Below are 21,794 nucleotides of genomic sequence, written 5' to 3' on the forward strand. Positions count from 1 at the left end.
GGAGATCTCATAACGACGACGCGTGATGCAACGCACAGACCACACCTCGGAACCCTGGAAGCTCTCTCAAGCTCCCCACATCGCGACTCCGGAGACTCTACACCACCATGTAGTCGCCAGCAAATTTTGGCGGTAGAGCCTACAGATTTCAATGCCTACGCGCGCGATCAAAGCCATATTCTATACTCGCTTCCACCATGAGAAAGGTAGTCCAAAGAGAGCCGCGCCTTCAGAAACCCCGCTAACATCTTCGCAAGGGAATCGCGTCCTCCACCAGGTACCCGCAGGCGCCATAATACCCTCCAACCTCCCATCGGCGCTCCCCACACCACTGTTCACCTTTCCCTCAGTCACGCAATTCCTCATACCCACGCAACAGTTCTGCGATCGCCTCCTCACTTTCTGTATCAACCACAATCGCGTCATCGGATACCCTGTTTGTATAAGAGAAGGGAAATACAGTAGGAATGAGTTCATCTTCAATTTCGCAATCGTGATAGGCGAAAATGAGCGCGACTGGGCGTGCTACGGCGAAGTCGTGAGGAAGCTGGGACGCTTGTTGAGGGGCCTAGAAGAACAGGGCGGATTCTTGTCCAGAGAAGAGGAGGGCGTTTGGGAAGATGAAGGAGGGAACGTTGGGTTCGGGCACGACGATGGCGTCGGCGGATTTGGAATAGGTGGTGGCAGCAAGGTGTATGCGCTGTGTGAGATGGTGCTTGAGGATTTAAATAACTACGCAGAGTGTATGATACCAATCGGTAAGTCATGCTGCGTACCAGATTGTAGTACGTACATGCTGACCAACTACCAGACGACTCGAATACGATCAACCTGAAGCTGTTCCCTACGCGACCGCCTCCTCCGCCTATCCTCGCGCATCAAGTGCCCTTGCTCACCATATCTCTGTCAAGTCTCCAGCAACCCGTATCCTCGGACCTCACTCTCAATCGCATACTACCATACATAAACGGTATCAACTCGATAGCCCACATAGCGCAACTGGCTGATACCGATCTCTCGTTGACAAGACGAGCCATTCAACATTTGGTGTACTATGGATGTTTAATACTACTGGATATCTTCAGCTTCAGCGCCATATATGCGCCAACAGCAGAGATTGGTGATTTCATAATGGATGCAGAGGTTAAAGAGGAATGTATGCGCTACGTCAGCGTACCGAGAATGAGACTTGGTTCGAACGCAAAGACAGCTCGGATGGATAGCGAAGTTTCAGAGAAGAGTAGGGACGAGCGTAGTTCGACCTCGTCTTTGTCATCACAGCAAAGCGAGACTGTCGGATCTACGCTTAGGGTCTCAGAGTTCGATAGCCACATCGCCGCTCAAAAGAAGGAAGAGGAGGAAGAGAATGTTTGGCAGACGAGCCATGAGACGTTGATCACACTATACACATCGCTGCGACAAGGTCTCACTCTGAAGAACTGGGTGCTGGAGAATCTGGATCTTCTCACTGGCATCGACGTACGCCGCTTCATAACCTTCGGCATCATCAAGGGTTTCCTCTACCGTGTGCACAAGTACGCGATAGCGACCTCAACGACCCTACCACCCGCACCACCAACGAGTCTGCAAACAAGTACCGCGACATCTCTCGCAAACCCCCGCGACTCAGACACCACCACAATTCGCGGTAACGAACGAGTACACCATTCCTCCCAGCCAAGTATCCAGACCCACGGTCACCACAATTCCCAAGCCAATATCCACACACATCATCCGTCCTTCTCTATCCATAGACCGAGCGTCGCCTCCGCGATGCCTATGAATCCTCATCATCAGCAACAGAACCCCCAACATCTCAGTGTTTCGAAGGGTGAAGAACACCAAACCCTCGAGGGCTTGGTGAGCGATCGGGATAAAAGCGGGAGCGGGCTTCCTCTACTGAGATTTCTCGATGGCATGCACTGTTTCGATGAGATTTGTACGGAATTGGGACTACCCGAACGTGTTGTTGAGGGAAAGGTACGGGGTATGGGTGAAGGCGCTGGAGTTGTTGTTCATCGATGAAAAGACATGGCTTCGTCTCGACTTTCAGATTTCGAGGAGAAGTATTTCGTCAAACCTGTGTATACTATGCCATAATCCCAATACTTATATGATGCTAGCGCCAAACAATGCATCCACTAAACAAAACCATGAGCTCAGTGCGGTGTTCGAAAACCAAATGTCCTGCTACCCTTCTTCATGCACCTTGTTTGCCCCGTACCTCCAGTTTCCGAGGCTTCTTCTTCTCCTTCTTCTCCGCATCACCACCACCATTCTCCTGGTTCGCCTTCCGCTGCTGCGCAAACTCATCTGCTGCACGTCTCAGCGCCTCAGGATCTGGTATGCCATCCTCCTCTCCGCCCATCTGGTCTTGCATCTGCCCATCGACGTCCTCCCCGTTACCTTCCCCTTCACCGTCCTTCTCCTTATCCTTCCCATCCTTCTTCCCACCCCCAAGCTTCACCCACGGCCCATGCACACCACCCACGCCCGCTCCCACCAACGTGCCAACCGCCGTCGTAGGAATCGTAGCCACAGTCCCCACCAGCGTACCAACCACCGTACCCAGTCCCGCGCCTACAGCCATACCAATACCGCCACCCCCTACACTACCCTGGAACGCGCCTGAACTGAGTACGCGCGCCTTCTTCGAGTTCCCATGCGCTTCAATCTCCTTGTTGTAGGCATCTTGTAGGTATTTGTTCCGTTTCTCAGGGTCTTTGATGGTTTCGGCGGCGGCACGGAGCGACGAGGCGGTTTTGGCTGAGGCGAGGGCGGACTCGGCGCTCGCGGCGGCTTCTTTGAGTTTGTCTTCTGGGCTGTCGGATTTGGCGGCTATGCTCTTCAGCTCGTCTACGTCGGGGACTGAGGACGGGGCTTGTTGGTTTAGTTTCTTGGGTGGCATGATGGATTGCTTTTCTTTCTTCTTTCAGTCGATTGGAGATTTGTTGCCGAAGGAGGTGTTCGGAACGAACTTTCTTCGTGTGTAAGAGAGTGCCATGATGATGCGTGGTACGCAAAGACTCCTTTGGGCTTTGGTCGTATCCTTGGAGGTGCAAGTTCCCGTTATGACGTCATTTGTTCACGACTCCGCTCCTCACAAAACCTGGAAGACTATGAGCACAGCGCGCTCCGAGGACGCATAGATTTGTCAAACATGGAGTTCAGGGGTTGGCTTTGAAACGCAGTAGATTCATGTCTAGGGGTAGCTCGCTAATCGAGCGTTAGGGTCGCTTCACCATTCTATGGTTGATAATACCAAAGTCTATGGTACATCCTCTATGAAACTCTGTCGCTTACTCCCAACTCAGGGTCCAGCTACCTTGCCAAGCTCCTCCACTGGTCAGGTCATTCAGACCTGTGAGTTTCAGGACGCTGCTGGTAGAGTTGTACTCTACATTGCTGGCATCGATCGTCTCGCCGTTCAGCTTGACCTGTCCACAAGATGATGCTCCCATGATAGTGACGTTGGCAAGCGCGTTGGTATCCTTGAACTCTCCCTGAACCTCCGCCTTGAGTTGTCCATCCATAGCAGCGAACGTAATATCCAGGCTCGACTCAGGCTCAAGAGATTCGCCATCGTCAATGTACAGGTTACCAGAAGCAGTACCATCAGTTGATAGAGCAACGATGAGACCCCATGGGTTCTTCCGGGACTCAGTAGTGGTGTAGCCAGGCTCTTGAGTTGGCAGCACTGCGCCACCGCGGACGTATACGGGGATGTGTCCCAGAGGAGCCGAGATTGTAGTGTTTACACCAGCTTCAGCCTGGACACGCTCGCCAGAGTACCAGTCGAACCAGCTCTCGCCATCAACGATACCAGGGAAAACACCATTGACGGTATCAACCTGAGGCTCAAGAACGGGAGTGACGAGGATGTTGGGTCCAAGCATGAACTGTGTGTCGACGCCTGCGAGCTGTGGCTCATTGGGGAACTCCCATGCCAGCGCACGCATCACGGTAGAACCAGTGGTGTGGGCGTCGTTGAAGAGAGTGTACATGTAGGGCAGCAAAGAGTATCGGATGTGCATGGCGGTCCTAGATGCAGAGGCTACGGCATCCCAGACGTAGGGCTCCTGTGGAATGGCAGAGAGCACGTTGTGGTTGCGGTAGAATGGGAAGAAAGCAGAGAGTTGCATCCAGCGGGCGCAAAGCTCCATGTCGGTGTTTCCGTTGAACCCACATGTATCGACACCAAACATGGGAATACCGAAGAGCGAGAAGGATAGTGCCTGAGGAATGGAGAAGAACATGTAAGCCCACTTGGACGCGTTGTCACCACCCCAGTGACCAGCCCACTTGCCGCTACCAGCGAATGTGGATCGTCCGATGATGAAGGGGCGCTTGCCAGGGAAGACTTCAAGAAGACCCTGGTAGGTGGCATTGATGATCTGGTGACCGAAAAGGTTGTGGACATCGTATTCCTCTACGCCGTTCTCGTGTGTCGCGTTAGGGCTGACGGCGTGAACAGCAAGATCAGCTCCGCCCTGGACATGGTTGATGACGTATGGAGGGTAGTTTACGTTGCGCGAACCGGGCGTGGGCTCTGATCGGTAGTAGCTGGCAGTTGTAGAAACTTCTGCCGTGGGCTCTGCTGACAATGCAGCTTGGCTCGAGGCACCGGCTGAGGCTGAGGCGGCCTCGGTTGCGTTGGTGATGTTGAAGCCTTCAGGGAATTCGTAGACAATGTTGCCGACCTCACCGGGGAGAGAGAAAGGCGGGTGAACAGGGTTCAGGGTAACGTTGCCAGTACCGCAGGAGCCGACACAGAATGAAGAGACTTCAGTCATGTCAACCCAGAAGCCGCTGAACGGCACTTCCTTGTACCACTCAACCATCTCCTTAACCCACCAGGCTACACCGTTGGAAGATAGCCAGTCGGGGAAGACAGTGTACCCAGGCCATACAGCGCCAATGTATTGGCTGCCATCGGGGTTCTTCAGGAAGACACCAGACTCGTTTCCGCGAGTGTAAGTGTCGTATGCGTCACTCGCGTTCTGCGGGTTGGGGATGTATATTGCCGCGTCCACAATGGGTACAAAGTGCTGGTTGTTTCCGTGCAGCCAGCCAAAGAAGTCTTTGACACCAGAGGGTGAGAAAGTCACGGGATCAAGAGTGAAGTCTCGGTATTGGTCCATGTAATCGATGTCGAGCCAAATAGTTTCTAGTCATAGTCAGCGAATATTCTCAAGCGACATAATGCGAGGAAATGCTTACCCATAGGAATGTTGAAAGCCCTCATAGTCTCAACAACCTCTCTCAACTCTGTCCAGTTGCGGTAACCCCATCGGCACTGATGGAAACCGAAGGTCCAGTACTGTTGCATCGCAGGCAGACCAATCGCCGACTTCTGGTATTCCTTAGTCACCTCAGGCTGAGAAGGTCCGTCGTAGAAGAACAGATCGATCGCTCCTCCCAATGTTCGCCACGAAAGATGGTCAGGCTTCATGACAACATCCATACCGTGAGTGTTACGGTAGTAAACACCATGAGAGAAAGACTCGTACTTCGATCCAGTTGGCTTGCCGTCGTAGCCAAAGTTGCTCTGCTGGATCTCGGACTGTTTAAGAGGGGTCTTGCTACCATTGCCGCCCTTTTCGAAGTAGCGGGTTTCGAGGTAGAATGGGTGGCTACCGTAAAGGTTGCGGTCGATTGGGTCACCAACATCAGCAGCGTAGATGGTCGCGGTGAAGTTGTTGTTCAGGCGGAGGCCGTGGATGCGTTCTCCCAGACCGTAAAGGTTATAGTCTTCAGGCAGGCTGTTCACAAACTCGACAAACTGGTTCTCATAAATGAGGTGCGAGCCCTGAGTAGTGAAGATGACGTCTCCAGTAGAGCGACGGCCGACATTGAACCAGAAAGATGGCTCGTTGCCCCCTTGAAATCGCGTTAGCTGGGAATCCTCGGAACCTAACAAAATCCTCGTTATGATTACTTACAATCAAATTTGAGGTCTGTGCCGTCCGATGAATCCTCGGCTTGCGGCCTTGGGATAAGATCTTCGGGAACAATCCATTGGGACTGGTTGCTAGCATCAAGATGTTTGGGGACAATGCTAACGGCCAGTCGCCCCTTGGCCTGGTATTCGACCTTCAGGTCTAGCTCCTCGATATCGGTACCGTAAGCATTGCAAGGTGCTCCAGCCAGCGTCAAGGTGGCGCTCAGACCACGGTCGTTCTGTTCAAGACCGGACGCCTTGTAGCCTGGGCAGACATCCTGTGCATCGACGGCTTGCGGATCGTAGATGTTAGGGATCTGCTCAACGCCTTGGTCTACTGAGGGAGGGAGAGTAAAGACAGGGCGGAATGAGGTAGGGGTGCCAGCTAGGGTCGTGCTCCAACCGCCGTCAGACGAGCTGATAGGTGTCTGGCCAGCTGTAAGCGACAGGAAAGAAGAGAGCAGCGTTGAAGCTTGAAGATAGCTTGAGCGCGACATGATCGATGTGCTGAACCAGTCGAGTGCTGCCTGAAGATCCTTTGGAGTCCATGGCGACCTGGTCCCTTTATAGCTTTCCGCGTTGCTGTCCACTGCATTAGGCGCCATATTGGTTTGCTGCGTGAATCTGCGATTCCCCGCAGTGAAGGAACCTGCAATGACGCTGAGCAACAGGAACTGGACTCGAGGAGGCTGGGCGCCTGCATGCGCCATGCATAAGCGAGCTCCGTGCGGGGGATGATCATGGGGGAACGCGCCGACATTGAGCGAATGGGAACGTGCGGAGACATGCAGTGCCGTCGATGTGTGGGGATCGTGAAGAAGACGGACTTCTAGATTCTAAGCTTCGTGGCTTGAAGCTTGTGATAGCTCATAATGCCTGGCAGAAGCGACTCACCCGTGGGTACTTCCAGTGTAGAATGTACCCCAGCATGCGGTACAGCGCGACAATCCTGAAGGAAAAGAACGGATCCTTAAAGGAAAAGAAACGAATCATCGTCAAGTCTGGAGGGTCGGAAGTTGGTGTCGAGGTGATATCTTGATTCATAGTTTCAATGTTTGGCACGGGAGTCATCGTGCCTGCTTCGACCTGAACCGAATCAGTACCTAGGTAGTTGCGACCCGACGGAGGAAAATTGCTAAGCATCTCCGAACGCCTTCACGGCGCTCTTGCTTCCTCGGTCCACGTGAACATCCCAGTCCTCCTCCGAAGCCGACAAGAGCACAGATTGTGGACGCGCCACGGAATGTATCTCGGTAGAGCCAAAACTTGTACATGCACGGCACGATATGGCGGGTTCAACGTTCTGTAGCCACATGTCATGACAGTGGGGTCGCATGCAGATCTCCCCACAGGCACGGTTGCTGGTCACGAAGGAAGAAAGCTTATACACACAGCCATACTGTTATGAAATTGATATGTTGTTGTATTTCATTGATACTGTTTGTTTTACATTACGTTAGGGTATTAAAGTACAAGAATGTTAGACGTCGTTGTGACATTGCATCCGCTCTGCAGCATGATCCGTAGTATTTGCACCTTGCTCGCATTGCATCATGGAGCTGCATGCAGTTCATGGCCTCGCGTGTCCTAGCGTTTTCCCGCGTGCTTCCTTCCCGTGCGTCGGAGTACAGGGCTGCCGCGCACGCCCTCGTTGGTCCAAAGTCGGGACACAGAAGTGGAGCGGCGGGTGTATTACACTGCGCGCAATGCGATCCTTCCTGAGGGTCTCGGCCCGTGGAGAATGAAGAATGTGGGTGCAGGCAGTACACGGCCCGCATGGGTAAGACTACAAAGCTCAGCGCGCCCCCAACATCATAGTTGGAATGATGGTAGGGCAGGTGGCTTCCGTAGCTCACGTCAAGGGCGAGTAGCTTGTAGGCCTGCTGTCCTCGCTAGGTCGATGGAAAGTCTTGTATTCGGCGTATTCGTCGCCTTCTTCAGCAAGATACAGTCCATCGTCCGGGAGCCAGCTTCGCGAATCGTGCGTCGCTCGGGTTGCTGTGGTCATGGTAGAAGCCCGCGCGGAGGCTCGACGTGGCGCTGTTGGTGGTAAAGGAGACTGCTGTCGCGGAGGGGTATAAACAGTTGGTGATAAACGAAAGTTCGGGTTCGTAGGACTGGGTAGTACCGTTGAACTTGGATGTAAAAGCAACCCTGATGCAGCAGGAGGTGCACCAGGTGAAAGTGGTTCTGGAATAAGACTCGAGTGTAGCATGGCGGACTGCGCCTTCTTTGGAGAAAGAGAAAGTGGTTTAGGGAATGTGGATTCTGTTGGTGTTCGCGCAGGGTTGCGCGAAGGAACGGTGGGCGTGTTCGGCTCGCCATTTGGTTGATCGCCTATGATATCCTGGTACCAGTCGTAGGAACGAAAGCTGAAGCTTGGGCTTGGAGGTGGCAAGTCGGGTAATGGAAGTTGAGGGGGCTTGCTCTCCAGTTTAGAAAGAGTCTCTCTAACGGGGGAAGGTGGTTCGGAATCACCTCCGTCCGAACTGTCGTCGGCTATCGAGACACTGTCGGCAGAGTGTCTTTTGTTCGGTAATTGGCTGAGCTCGTATTCCGAGTTTCGCTTTTCCGCGGTAGGCGTGGCATGCGAGATGGATATCGATGGAGGAGCGGCTGTAGGCGGGATGTATTCCTCAAACTTGTATCGTGGCGCACGATCCCGGGTGGGAGTACCACTGCGAGGAGTATCGTTACCCCGAAGCGAACTGACGGCATTGATCAACTCATCATCGAGTATCATGCTCTTGTTAATGTTGACGTTGACAGCATACGACTTCGCTTTCGTTGGCGGTGGAGGAAGAGGATGTTCCATGAGCGGATGGGGTGTTGGACGAGGTGGCAGTGCCTTTTCTGTCGAGCTTCGTGCGTGCTTCTCCATAGATCCTGACCTCTTGTTGTCCGGTTTCTCCTTCTTCTCATTGAATGCAAGAGCCCTGGCAAATAGCCCAGGGTCCATGGTCTGTTGTTGACTAAAGGCTGCGTTCTGGGGACTGTTTGGTAGTGATGCTACCAAGGTCCTCTGATCTGTGGCATTCGAGGCAGACCTTTGGCGAGAGTGTGAAGGCGCTTCGATCGTATGGGTGCGTGGCCGTCTTGCTCGAACCCTCCAGAACCAGTAACCAGCTGCAATCATCAACACCACCATTCCCACAACTCCTACACCGATGCCAATAGCCGACCCTGGAGTTAGTCGCGAAGTTGGCTCTGCGCCCGACCCGCCAAGCGGTGCAGCACCGCCCATGGTAACACATCTTGCGCTCGAGCATGCTTTGCCGCTTGCGCAGTCGCTATCTGTAGAGCATGTCTCGGTGGGTCCCTTGGAAGTGTCCACGAGGCTTGGCTGATTGAGTGAGTTGGTTACGCTGGGAACGGGAGCATTCGTTCCAAGTTGGATGAAGGAGAAGTCTGATGCCAAGTTGGTAGGTAGTGCGGTTGGTGACGACGAGGCAATGCGTAATGATGTAGAAGTTGCGCTCGGTTTCCGTTGTTTGGTAGAAGTACCAGTCGCTCTTTGTGACGAAGTGGATGTAGCGGGCGCTCTTCGCGATGAGGTAGATGTAGTGCTTTGTGGTCGTCGGCGGGTAGTAATGAGTGTGGTAGACATTATTATTAAAGACAGTGTTGAAGCTGGATATGCTGATAAGGAGTGAGTGAACGACGCCGCGCCGATGCCTCAGCCACTTCGTCAGGATGCGCAGGCTTCTTTATGTGATACACCAAGTTCTCCGAAAAGAAAGCATATAGAACGAATGTAGTGTGTATGAAGGATAGTAGTAGGTGCTCACAAAGTCACGAAGATCCGCGATCGACAGAGTCCTTGCGACACAACATCGCGATGCAGGGCGGCACGGGTTAGACCATATCTTGTAGGGTCCGGCAGAAGAGCGTGGAGCTAAAGTTTATTGACGATGCACGCACGGTGCGGGCGATCCACGTTCGGTTGGAGGTTTGACGATCCTTAGTGCGCAACCCAACGTCGCACCCGTCAAACCTTGTCCCCAAACATTGCTTTTGCCGCGACAGTTGACAGTGTGTGTGTGAGCAATGAAGGTATATCACGACGGTGGAAAATACCGTCGTGCTGATCGAGAGAAAATGACCCCCCAGCTGCTGTTGCGCCCAGTATTGAGTACGTTGCGATAACTGCTGTTAGTTCCCCTGTCTACTACCAACATAGCCGGATTCGGCAGCCGTAAAAGCACCGTAGGGGCCCGAGTCAGGATGTTCACGGGTGCGCATCCAAATGTGGTACCAACTCGTTTCAGGGGCACGGAAATGGTACCTGCATATACTATTTTCTGCCTGCAAGCCATCCCACTACGTCTTTCGCGCTGCTGTCGGGAGGGAAAACAGGGTACCAGACTTTGACGATGACTGCGTCTTCGATCGCGAGGGCGCATCTCTTGATCAGTGTCTTATCTTGCCATTTGAAAGTGGGTAGTTTCAGGGCATTGGCAAAGTGTAGGTTCTCGTCCGAAAGCAGTTCGTAGGGTAAATGCAGCCGGTCCTTGGCCTCTTTTTGGTAGGCAGTGTCCTGAGTCGACAATCCAAATACACGCTGTGCGCCGAGGTCGCGTAGTTTGGCCATCTCGTCGCGGAAGCTGCACGCCTGAGGTGTGCAGCCTCGTGCTCCTGGTATGGAGTTCCAATCTTCAGTGATTGTTTCACCAGGTGCACCGGTACGCGGATAGCAGAAGACGATTGTCAGGCCCGGATAAATTGAGACATCAAGCCAGTCTCCTGACGTTGCGGACAAGGATACGGAAGGTATCTGTGTCCCGCTCAAGTGCGAACACGCGCCGTCATCCTGAGGGACAGGTAGGTCCGAAGGGAAGGATGTGTCTGTGCTCGTCAGCACTCGGTCTTGTGAGTATCTGTGCCACTAACGAGCCATGTTAACCGCCGGCCGTCGGTACCGAAATGTCGTCAAGTTACTCTTGCCTGGCTCATGCGCTACTCACAACGTGCGCTTCGGTCGCCGTCAAGTTGGTGCGTAGGGGACTGTCTATGAGTTGGTAGAGGGTTGACCCTGATGCCCTGAATCGACCTTGCACGAGCGGGGTTCGCAATGACTTTTCAACAAAATCGCGACGATCCAAGGTCTAAAATCAGATCGCTGTGAGAAATCGTGATACGATGGAGTCAGCCTGGAGGTTTTGCTTTGCTGTCTGATGTGGGTGTATGGTGGTGGTGTTGTCGGCAATGGCAGACAGTGACTGGTGGTGAGAAGGGTCGGTGGCGGGGCGAAGGCTTGAAAAGCATTGAACAAAGGTTCAGGTCTACTGCAAGATATTGCTTTGCTGTCAGAACTACTGGTTGGTACTGAACTAACAGACCGCGGGGTAAGAGGCCAATGTCACCGGATTGGAGCGTCCCGCGTATGTTTGCTTTGGGATCTGCCAAACTAGAGCATGTGCTTAGTTGATGTTTGGTAGGTGGCGGTTACGCGGAGGGTAGCCGCGTCCCGCGTCCCGATTCCCTTATTCTGGCATCACGAGATTTTATAGCAGAGGTTTATAGTTGCGACTGCACATGTGAGAGCGGAAGTTTCCATGCAGAGGTGAGCGAAGACAATGGTTCGGTCCCTGGATCAAAGCCATCAGCAAGTCTGGCTTGGTGGGTATCGTAGCCATGCTACGTAATCTCATTTGCTTCTTGCATGTCATTTCGCTTATATGATTCAAGATTTGTCTATTTCTCGGCCTTTGTCTTGGACGCATGTATTCTTATCACATCATGTCTCCCACAGAGTACTGCAGTGAAGCTTATGTTTCCCAGTCGTGCAATCGTTACCAGGTCAACAGTTTCCAGCAGCAGTAGAGACACACTCACACCCCAAGATACGGGCGTCGTGAGGACCCTACAGGCCTCGAAGCGTTGTAGTTATATCGCATCAAAGATGTAGATGTTCGCATGCGTAGGGAACTTTGACCGTGGACAGGTTAAAAACACCACCCAATTCACGCAAGATTTTAACACCTACTTCCTACAGAGAGAATGATAGAGATAGCAGAATTTCGACAAGACTCTTGAATATCACCTAAAAGCCCATGTAGACTGCAGCGCATTTGTTCAGTTTGTTTGTTGTGTGCATAGCAAGGTGACACCACATTGCAGTGATGCCGACCGAAGTGGGGTCGCGATCGGCGCTACAGCTTCTGGAGCTCCTCCACGTCCAATCGTGACATCATTAAATCTAAGTAATGCGCCTGTCATCATTGGCCAACTGGCAGCTGTCGCGCTCATAGACAGCCCTTCACTCTTCACCTCTCTTTACAACATTAATGCAGTCACTACGTATTCTACGACCCTTACGAACCTCACTCAAGCTACAATTCAGCCCCACCAGTCGTCTACAAAGAGCTCCGTTTACATCAACAACCGCAGCCATGGCTCAAGAATTCAAGCTCAAGGATGTCACTTCCTTACAAATGAAGAATGGAGACAAGAAGGAGGTCGAAGTTGAGGGTGTTGAGGGAGGGAAGGTGCTCCTGTTGAAGATCCAGGACCAGGTGCATGCTACCAGTGCCAACTGCACACATTACGGCGCGCCTTTAGTGAAGGGTGTATTGACACCAGAGGGTCGTTTGACATGCCCATGGCACGGAGGTAATACCCATACGCTACCTGTGTCGCATGCTCAAGACTGACATTCATAGCCTGCTTCAAGGTCTCGACCGGAGATGTTGAAGACGCACCTGCGCTCGACCCCATTGCGAAGTACGAAGTAGTCGAGAAGGACGGCGCCGTATACGTCAAAACCACCGAAGACGCATTGAAGGCCAACCGTAAATTCCTGAACATAAAGTGCTCATCAGTGAGCGAGGACAAGGTCCTGGTCATTGGTGGTGGCTCTGGTACTCTTGGTGCCATTGAAGGTCTAAGAGGCGGCGGATACAATGGCAAGATTACCGTGATCTCCAAGGAAGGCTACCAGCCCATTGACCGAACCAAGCTGTCCAAGGCGCTGCTGGCTGATATCTCCAAGGCGGCCTGGAGGTCAAAAGAGTTCTACAAGGACGCGTCGATTGACATTATCGAAGACGAGGCGAAGAGCGTAGACTTCTCTGGCAAGAAGGTGTCCACAAAGTCTGGAAAGGAGTACGAATACACAAAGCTGGTGTTGGCGACTGGTGGCACACCAAGGTGGCTGCCACTTGACGGTCTCAAGGGCGACCTGGGCAACGTCTTCCTTCTCCGCACTCTGCCTGATGCACAGAACATCCTCAAGGCTGTTGGGGAGAACGGTAAGAAGGTCGTGGTCGTTGGCAGCTCGTTCATCGGTATGGAGGTCGGCAACTGCCTCGCTAGCATGAAGAACGATGTGACCATCATTGGTATGGAAGAGGGTAAGTAATCCGTCTGCTCTCGTTGATGTTATTCTAACGCTATCGCAGAACCAATGGAGCGTGTAATGGGAAAGAAGGTTGGTGGTATCTTCCGTGGTCTGCTCGAGAAGAACGGCGTCAAGTTCAAGATGGGCGCCAGTGTTGAGAAGGCCACTCCTTCCAAGAGCGATTCATCCAAGGTCGGTGCTGTGCATCTCAAAGACGGAACCACACTGGAGGCAGACCTCGTCATCGAAGGTGTCGGTGTCGCGCCCGCGACCGAATACCTCAAGGACAACTCAAGTGTTACGCTGGAGAAGGACGGATCATTGAAGACAGACGAGTCCTTTGCCGTCAGTGGCCTGAAGGATGTGTATGCCATCGGTGACATCGCAACATACCCTTACCACGGACCAGGAGGCAACGGCACACCAGTTCGCATCGAGCACTGGAACGTCGCACAAAACGCCGGTCGCTCTGTAGCCAACACCATCAACAACCCAGGATCCAAAGCAAAGCCCTTCATTCCCGTCTTTTGGTCGGCCTTGGGCTCGCAGCTGCGATACTGCGGTAACACGGTGGGTGGCTACGACGACGTGATCCTTCAGGGCGAGCCAGAGAAGCCGTCATTCGTCGCGTACTACACCCAGGGCGAGACAGTGGTGGCCGTCGCGAGTATGATGAAGGATCCCTACATGACACAGGCAGCAGAGCTCATGCGTAGGAACAAGATGCCCGGTAAGAGCGAGCTGCAGAAGGGAGTTGACATCCTGGAGGTCGGTCTGCCGAACGAGATTAAGATGTGAAGTGGCATGACTGCAGAAGAATAGCCGTAGTGAACCACCAAATAATGAAATTACGCAGAGGTCATGTCACCAGTTGGTGTAACCTACTTGTGGGTTCTCAATGCAAAGTGTACTAGTTGCAAAGTTCTAGGCCCCTAGTCCACGTGATTCTCACTTACACTCATGGTGTCCCCCGTAACTTCCTACTAAATCCGCAGCTTCCGGATCTACATTCCAACTCATCCTATCATAAACGTGCGCATGACCAAGTATTACAGCGACACGACGAGGGTAGACCCGTCTGATCAGTGCTGTCACAATCTGTTCAATAACGTCCGAAGCAGTAGTTCCTCAACATTGACCCGACATGCAACTCAATCTGAACATTACGTAGGAAACGGCAATCTAGAGCTGACGTTGGAAGATGGTTGAACTCAATGTAAGGTGAGAGAAGACGAATATGCCCGACTCGAACAGCGGATCCATGCTCGCGGGGTACGACCGTTGCAGTATGGAGATATGCTCCGCAAGATGTGCCGCAGGGCGGTGGAAAGGAAATGAAGCGTGCAGCAGACATTTTCCCAAAGTGACGTCAAGCCGGACGGCAGAGGCTCGTGTCGCACAGCGCGAGGGCATCTGGAGATGGCGCAAGAGTCGAGTAACGGTGGGAGCGGGAAGGTGGGTCCGCTGGTTGCACGGCAAGGGCGATCGAGGCGCCAAACATCTAATTTCCAATGTTCCGAAGAGCGGCCTAACGCTCGCCCAAAGGGGAAAATTATACAGAGCAGACGGCGCGACTCGGGCTTGAAGGTTATCTTGCCTCGTTCTGCGTGTAGAGAAAATGCTGTGCTCAGACTGAGCTGCAGACGCAGAGATGGATGTCAGTCTGTCAGTCTGTCTGTCGGCGGCTTCTTCTCATTGGACGCGCTGGCGAGGAATGCAAAGACATGCAGGGCAAGCCTCCCTTACGGCGTGGACGGCTGAGACATGGTGACAGCGGTTTGGTCGACCTGTCTTGTTGCGAACCTCCGTCTTTGCTGCTACACGCGTGGATGTCCTTGCTGTGGATTGTCAGATGAAGTTAGGGGGCGTCATCTGGGCTTATTTGTGCTGCCCATCCCGGCAGGGCGCGTCATAACGTTCTGCGACAAAGTTGGGCGTGTTGTTGATGTTTATGTGTTGCTTTTGCTCTTGGACGCGACCCGCGGTGAGCACGCGCAGAGCGACCTCGACCGCGACGGTCATACGGATGGGTAGATGACAGGAATGGATCACGCATGTCTTGCAGCAGGCGCGCGGTCAAGCGACATTCAAGGAGCCGGCGACGTCTATATCGAGGGCCAGCCCAAGATATCGCAGCAGCGCACACGGCGGGCGAGCGCATAACAGGCAATTTGCGGGCGGGTCGGTGCTGTGAAACAACGACCCATGGCTGCTACTCCTATTCGAGCGGCGGCGTGCAGACAGGCGCGTCGAGCGCAGACATCGAGGGCGTGGTGAAGGGCGTTGTTCGGGCGTGCGTGTTAGAGGAGGCGCTGGGAGTGCCTGGCTAGCTGTAGGCGTGAGTAATTATCGCATCTAGCAGACCAGTGCCCGCGTCCTTGCTTTGGCGGGCTGGTTTATGCCGAGCCCATGTCGATGATGTGCATCTGCCTCCTTTCCCAAGCCACAGCCTTTACCGAAATTGCCGTCAAGACCAACCTCAGCCGCGCCTTCTCTTCTCTCCACTCACGTCAATCAACACGTCGAGGTCGAGCAGCTTCTCGCCGCGACCGTTAGATAGCCGACGCGCTGCCACCGGCGCCGACTCGCACGACGGCCGCCCTTTGTGCACCCCCTCTGCACGCTCGCTGCCCACGCTGCACCTGCACGCGCATGTGAAGCTATCTAGTCTGTCGCGTCCCAATTGCTCCCAGGCCAAGCTTCAGACACACCGCACCGCCGCGGCTCCGATTTGGCCACTCTCCCCGCCAAAGCCCATTCGACAGCTCAACACCGCCAGTTGACGTTCCGCCCACAAATACTGCCAGCGCAGCTTAGGACCGATAACATAGCGCACCACCCCCAGGCCCTGCACCCAACTCGCCGTCCCCAGATCATGGCCGCAGTGGCATCGCAGCCGCCGCATGGTCAGCAGCAGCAGTACTACCAGCAGCAACCGCCCGCCGCAGCCTCGCCCGGCACCGCTCGCCGCCCGACGTCGCGACGGCCCAGTAATGGCGCGTCGCCCAACACGCCTACCTCCCAGAACTCCCCCCCGATGAACACCGCGCCCACCACCAACGGCAACGGCAGCGGACCCATGGCGCCCCCCAGGACCTCGTCGCACCGCTCGCCCAACACTGCATCTGCATCCTCGTCGTCACAGCCCTCGCGGACACGCGAAGAGTCACGCCGGCGGGAAAAGGACAGCCCTCGCCAGACCACCACCTCGACCCGCGCCCAGCCCGGCCACAGTCGTTCTGCCACCGCCATTGGCCAGCCGCCCGTAGGAACCAGCTTGCCCCGTGAAGAGAGCGCCGTCATAAATCGCATCGTCGTCTCCGACACCCAGGACGACATCGCCCGCGCCCAAGCACGCCAAGGAGACGGCCCATCCGTCACGGCTGGCGCAGATCTGACTCCCATCACCGGACTCAGTCTGGTCGGCAGCGAGGGCGTCGACGATGGCGGCCGCGGCGGAAGTGGAAGCGGAAGCGGAGGCGCAGTAGGAGGAAAGAGCAGACAGGACCACTCCAAGTCGGAGAACGCGAAGCGATCCAAATTTGGCAACTACATCCTCGGCCAGACGCTTGGCGAGGGAGAGTTCGGCAAGGTCAAGATGGGCTGGAAACGAGACAGTTCGGTCGAGGTCGCCATCAAGCTCATACGACGAGAGACCCTGGGGAGCAACTCGAACCGCCTACAGAAGATCTACCGCGAGATCCACATCCTTCGCGGCTTGGACCACCCCAACATCGTGCGCCTGCACGAGATGGTCGAGACTGAGCGCCATATCGGTATCATTCTAGAATATGCTTCTGGCGGAGAATTGTTCGACTACATCTTAAACCATCGCTACCTCAAGGACGGCCCAGCGCGCAAGCTCTTCTCCCAGCTCATATCTGGTGTTGGCTACCTCCACCGCAAGGGTATCGTCCACCGAGACTTGAAGCTCGAGAACCTGCTGCTCGACCGCAACAAGAACATCATCATCACCGATTTCGGATTCGCAAACACGTTCGACCCCAACGACGAGCTCAGCGAAGAGATTGAGTACAGACTCGGAGACAAGGACTACATAAGATCTCTGGGACTAGAAGGAACCGACGCAGCCCGCAGAGGTGATCTCATGCAGACCAGCTGCGGAAGTCCCTGCTACGCGGCGCCTGAGTTGGTCGTCAGCGATTCGCTCTACACCGGTCGCAAGGTCGATGTCTGGAGTTGTGGTGTTATTCTGGTGAGTTCCCCTAATCTTGTATCTCCACGCACTTGCTAACTGGATATAGTATGCCATGCTGGCTGGTTACCTGCCTTTCGATGACGACCCAGCGAACCCCGAGGGTGATAACATCAACTTGCTCTACAAGTACATTGTATCCACACCGCTCACCTTTCCCGAATATGTCACCCCACATGCAAGGGATCTGCTGAAGCGCATCCTTGTACCGGACCCACGCAAAAGGGCGGACTTGTTTGAAGTCGCGCGTCACAGCTGGTTGGCCGACTACGCGCACGTTGTTGGCTTCATTACCTCAAGCAACACGAACGCGGCAGAGGCCCAACAGGCGTCCGTCTACTCGAGTAAGCTTTCAGATCCACCTTTCACCAAACGCACAGGTACTGACGTGGTAGCAGAAGACACATTCGAGCCCCAGCCCACACTCGCTAGAAGCGCTTCTGTTCGTGAACCCTCGAAGCCGCACGCCGCGCCCGCAACCGCACACGGCGGCCTCCAGACGAAGCGCGAAGCGATCAACCAGGCTCCCTCCGAGAAGCCAAAGACCACCCGCGACACGAAGCGACGAACCGTGCAAGTCGAATATGTCGCGCCATCGTCGCAAACCGCCCGCGGTGAGGCATCCCCTCCAGTCGAGACAACTCCGAAAGCACGCGGCAAAGAGGCCGAAGTACCTCCCACCGATGGATACCAGTCCACTTCGAGCGCCAAACCTCGTTCTTCTGGCACAACCTACAACTCGACCAGAAGGCAGGAGCCTCAGCGGTCCGTCTCTGATTACACAGCTTTCGGCAATGCACCCCCATCTGCTACACGCCCATCCACTGGTGGAGCTCTGGGCACGTCGAGACTACCGTCGCGAGGAAACTCCTACGGACAGCCATCTGTCGCGACCGTCGCCCAGACAAACGCAGAGGGACGTTTCTCCCAGCCAAAGGGCAAACAATACTCCATATCGGCACCTTATGCTCAGCAGCAAGAGCCGTCTGAGGCAGCAGAGCCTCCCAACATCGGTCAGTCGAGCTCGCAGCGAGTGCAGTCTGTACAGGGTCCGCCACATGGCGGAGCTGGTGGCGGCCACAGGAGATCGAACACTGTTTCTTCGACTCTCGGCCGCATGACATCTATGTTCTCCGGTCGTCAGCCTTCTTATACGCAGGACCCCAAGGAGTCATTCACATCCACAGGTTCCTACGGCTATCCTGAAGAGAAGAAGCAGAAGAGTTACCCTCCCACTTCCATGGCTGGACCCATGTCCAACGAGGCGGTTTCTTCGACATCTGGCCCCAGAGCAAGCATGGAGTCAAGCCGACGAACTTCTTTCGGCTTCTCTAGGAAGAACACAGGCAACTCGGGCGACAACCCGAAATCCAGCCGCCGCTTCTCACTCCTTCCGTCTTCTCTCTCGAAGACTTTCTCTTCTCAGCGGGATAGCTTGCCAGCGCAGTCCTCCCACGAGCGACGCGGCTCCAGTTCTCGTCCTCGGGCTAGCTCGCGTCCCGGTGGGCCTTTCGGTCGCGTTACGGACTCGAGGTCTCCTAGTCAGAGCACCCAAGGAAGCAACATGCCCGGTCTCTACGATGGTCAACAAGACAGCAACTCCAGAATACGGCAGCCCAACACGAGCGCCCCTGGACCTTCCTCGGCGCCAGCGAACCAAACCCAGTTCAGCGGCTACAACCACTCGGCACCCGAGTTTGACGAAAAATTCCCCAACCCACAAGGAGCACACCCATCTGCCCAAGGAAACCGCCCGTACCGCCACCCCACGGACGACTCAGAGGCCGATATGTCGCAGTCACAGCAATTCAGTCAGCGAACTCCATCCAACCCCTACCCTGCAGGCATGGGTGGTGACGACTCCAACAACCAGCAGCAGAGGAAGACAGCCGTGCTACAGAAGAACCGACGTTTCGTGGATGCGTACGACGAACAAGGCAGCGGCAACAAGGGAAGTTCGGGTAGCTCTAAGAAGGTTATGGACTTCTTTAGGCGCATGGGCAAGCAGCGAACTAGCAGCCGTTAACGCGCCAGACGACAAGTCGATGATTCCTGAAATTGTGCCTCCAGGAAGATGGGCCACAGCAGGGCGTGTGGCCAGACAGGTGCTTGGAACGATCTGGTTGTTTGACATTGGTGTGGGTGTTTTGGGAGCATACTGGCGCATTGTCTACGTTTCTTTCCTCTTCCTCTCTCTTTTCCCTTCCTCTTGGAACTTGTTCGCTCTGCTTGTTCTAGCTTGTGCTCGCTGGATACCACATATTCACGCACATGCGACTCTGTTTACGCTTTTTTTATACTCTTCCAACCATCATCAGCGTGCGGCATGCTGAGGTAATTATTGCATTAGCAGGCGTTTTCTTTTTTTTCCTTTTCCTTTTTTCACTTGATGGCAACGCAAGATTGTGGGTTACGTTGCCAGGTAATCTTTACTCTCTCAGCTCACTCTTCTTGGAGAGGGAGATGAGGCCGCTTGTTTAGTGTAGTCGTAGTTGTAGTATACAGGGTTTTGGTGAGGCGGTGGAAAGTGGAATTGATATGTTGGAATGTTCGAAATTGTTGATCTGATGCGTGAGATTAATGCTTAATTTGTTTTGTGAGATTGGGAACGCTATAGGGTTTTTGTTCAGCTTGTAAAAGTCTACGTGAAGTGGACTGAAAATACGTCACACACCTTGACACGCACCAAGGTAGTACTACCTCAAGGTAACGGATGTGAAATGACGTAGAATAGCAAAAGACTACTCACTCAAACACAATCAATCACAGAGCATTGCAACGCTAATGAACGATCAAGTACTACCGCTAATCCATCTGCACCCCATCTATATAACCTTATCACATAGCCCAGGGTATCATCCGGTCTAGTTGCAGCCCCATGAACAAACAAAGACCCTGGCAAATGTCACAAACTCAACCGCCTTGCACCCTCCCACGAGAAATGCTCTATGAAGGCGGCAACTGCCCACCCTCCTTCGTCTTTCCCACAGGCGGGTTCGGCTTAGTACCCCCAGCGGAGTTCAAGCTACTCAAGTAGCAATTCCAACCCAGGGAAATCACGTTAACAACCAAGACGCGCATCTCCTGAGGCACGTATTTGAAGTTGGTAAACTGGACCCACGGCCAAACCATCAAGTTCTTCTGGTAGCCCGGCAAGTACGCGTCCTTGAGGCGCTGGACGGGCGAGTTGCCCTCCATATAGGCCATGGTGGACAGGAAGAGGGCCATGTTGCAGGGCGCGAAGAGGAACTGGTCGCAGGCTACGCGCGCGAGGATGGTGCCGTTTGTGGATTGCAGGTTTACGCGCTTGACGAGGAAGTCGAACCATTTTGTGGCGGCGGGGCCGAAGATGCCTGGGCGTGGTTGTTAGTATGGCGGATGGAAAGGGGTATGGAGGAGGGGGAGACGTACAGCCTCCGTAGGCGGCCATGCGTCCTGTACGCGCGAGGTCGTGCTTATCGAGGCCGCGGCGCTCGACTCCTTGCTGGGCCATTGTGTCGCCTGTTGCGAAGAGTACCTGCAGCATGCCATGTCAGTTTCCGTGTTTCGACATGCCAGCTGCTCGATCGATCCCTCTCTCCTTCTTGTATATTGATTGGTCGGATGCGCTTATCGGCCTGCTCGCTGGCTGGCTGCCAAGTCGCATTGCGTCGCGCAAAGAGGGATTGAGGAATCGCAGTTTGAAATAAAAGACGTGCATACCGCGGTAGTGATACTCTGCGTCAGATAAGGCGACGTCCTAAGCTTTGCCTGGTACCTATCATCCGAATTAGCATTGTCCCCTTTCCCATGAGACGGTTCTCCACCGCTTTTCCCAAGTGACGTACCAGCGAAACGCCATTTTGAAGGTGATGGGAGAAGACAATCGCCTCAGCAGCTAAAGATGTAGCACGTATAAATACGACTGAGAGCGAGCGACCCGACCGCGGAAAAAAAGGGTGCGAGAGTGGAGAAGGTGTGTGTGTGGAAAAAGAAAGTCGAGTAAGTCTAGCAGCGTAAGTTTGGTGAGCTTGCGGGACCCGATGATGTCGTGCAGGGTCCCGCGCCCGCACATGGCGGTCGGGGAGCTTCGTTAGCTTTTGAACCCCTTGATCTCCACTGTCAGGCTATCGGGCCTCGACCGTGAACAAGCATTTATTCACGTACACAAATCTAGATGCAAGTGCCAAAACAAACAGGGCTCACTGGCATGATGAGCAAGACAGAGTCAGTTCATAACGCAATTCAATTCCGAGCTCGTCTGTTCATGGTGGGGTATAATATGAGCAGACACCTAGTTACAAAAAGGACCGACAGTT

At 54.2% G+C, this 21,794-nt stretch overlaps 8 protein-coding genes across 8 annotated transcripts; 3 read left to right on the forward strand and 5 right to left on the reverse strand.

Annotated features, from left to right (window-relative positions):
* Positions 1-151: 151 nt before the first annotated feature.
* Positions 152-2,025, forward strand: J4E78_004551 (uncharacterized protein; the record flags this gene model as incomplete). Its single annotated transcript, XM_049365179.1, has 2 exons — positions 152-758; positions 812-2,025. 2 exons carry the CDS (start codon positions 152-154, stop codon positions 2,023-2,025), a joined length of 1,821 nt encoding a protein of 606 aa, XP_049222980.1.
* Positions 2,026-2,200: 175 nt separating this feature from the next.
* Positions 2,201-2,908, reverse strand: J4E78_004552 (uncharacterized protein; the record flags this gene model as incomplete). Its single annotated transcript, XM_049365180.1, has 1 exon — positions 2,201-2,908. One exon carries the CDS (start codon positions 2,906-2,908, stop codon positions 2,201-2,203), a length of 708 nt encoding a protein of 235 aa, XP_049222981.1.
* Positions 2,909-3,299: 391 nt separating this feature from the next.
* J4E78_004553 (uncharacterized protein) lies at positions 3,300-6,546 on the reverse strand (the record flags this gene model as incomplete). The annotated part of the gene is made up of 3 exons (XM_049365181.1): positions 3,300-5,167; positions 5,221-5,880; positions 5,943-6,546. 3 exons carry the CDS (start codon positions 6,544-6,546, stop codon positions 3,300-3,302), a joined length of 3,132 nt encoding a protein of 1,043 aa, XP_049222982.1.
* A 1,247-nt stretch (positions 6,547-7,793) lies between these two features.
* Positions 7,794-8,900, reverse strand: J4E78_004554 (uncharacterized protein; the record flags this gene model as incomplete). The annotated part of the gene is made up of 1 exon (XM_049365182.1): positions 7,794-8,900. One exon carries the CDS (start codon positions 8,898-8,900, stop codon positions 7,794-7,796), a length of 1,107 nt encoding a protein of 368 aa, XP_049222983.1.
* A 1,335-nt stretch (positions 8,901-10,235) lies between these two features.
* On the reverse strand, positions 10,236-10,838 carry J4E78_004555 (uncharacterized protein; the record flags this gene model as incomplete). Its single annotated transcript, XM_049365183.1, has 2 exons — positions 10,236-10,786; positions 10,832-10,838. 2 exons carry the CDS (start codon positions 10,836-10,838, stop codon positions 10,236-10,238), a joined length of 558 nt encoding a protein of 185 aa, XP_049222984.1.
* A 1,495-nt stretch (positions 10,839-12,333) lies between these two features.
* J4E78_004556 (uncharacterized protein) lies at positions 12,334-14,078 on the forward strand (the record flags this gene model as incomplete). The annotated part of the gene is made up of 3 exons (XM_049365184.1): positions 12,334-12,553; positions 12,604-13,293; positions 13,342-14,078. The coding sequence occupies 3 exons, from the start codon at positions 12,334-12,336 to the stop codon at positions 14,076-14,078; spliced, it is 1,647 nt and encodes a 548-aa protein (XP_049222985.1).
* Positions 14,079-16,155: 2,077 nt separating this feature from the next.
* On the forward strand, positions 16,156-19,522 carry J4E78_004557 (uncharacterized protein; the record flags this gene model as incomplete). Its single annotated transcript, XM_049365185.1, has 2 exons — positions 16,156-17,496; positions 17,546-19,522. 2 exons carry the CDS (start codon positions 16,156-16,158, stop codon positions 19,520-19,522), a joined length of 3,318 nt encoding a protein of 1,105 aa, XP_049222986.1.
* Positions 19,523-20,442: 920 nt separating this feature from the next.
* Positions 20,443-21,337, reverse strand: J4E78_004558 (uncharacterized protein; the record flags this gene model as incomplete). The annotated part of the gene is made up of 4 exons (XM_049365186.1): positions 20,443-20,849; positions 20,908-21,013; positions 21,199-21,253; positions 21,324-21,337. 4 exons carry the CDS (start codon positions 21,335-21,337, stop codon positions 20,443-20,445), a joined length of 582 nt encoding a protein of 193 aa, XP_049222987.1.
* Positions 21,338-21,794: the final 457 nt, after the last annotated feature.

The sequence above is a fragment of the Alternaria triticimaculans genome (genome assembly GCF_023758025.1).
Source record: "Alternaria triticimaculans strain BMP 0046 chromosome Unknown scaffold_5, whole genome shotgun sequence".
NCBI classification, from domain to species: Eukaryota; Fungi; Ascomycota; class Dothideomycetes; order Pleosporales; family Pleosporaceae; genus Alternaria; species Alternaria triticimaculans.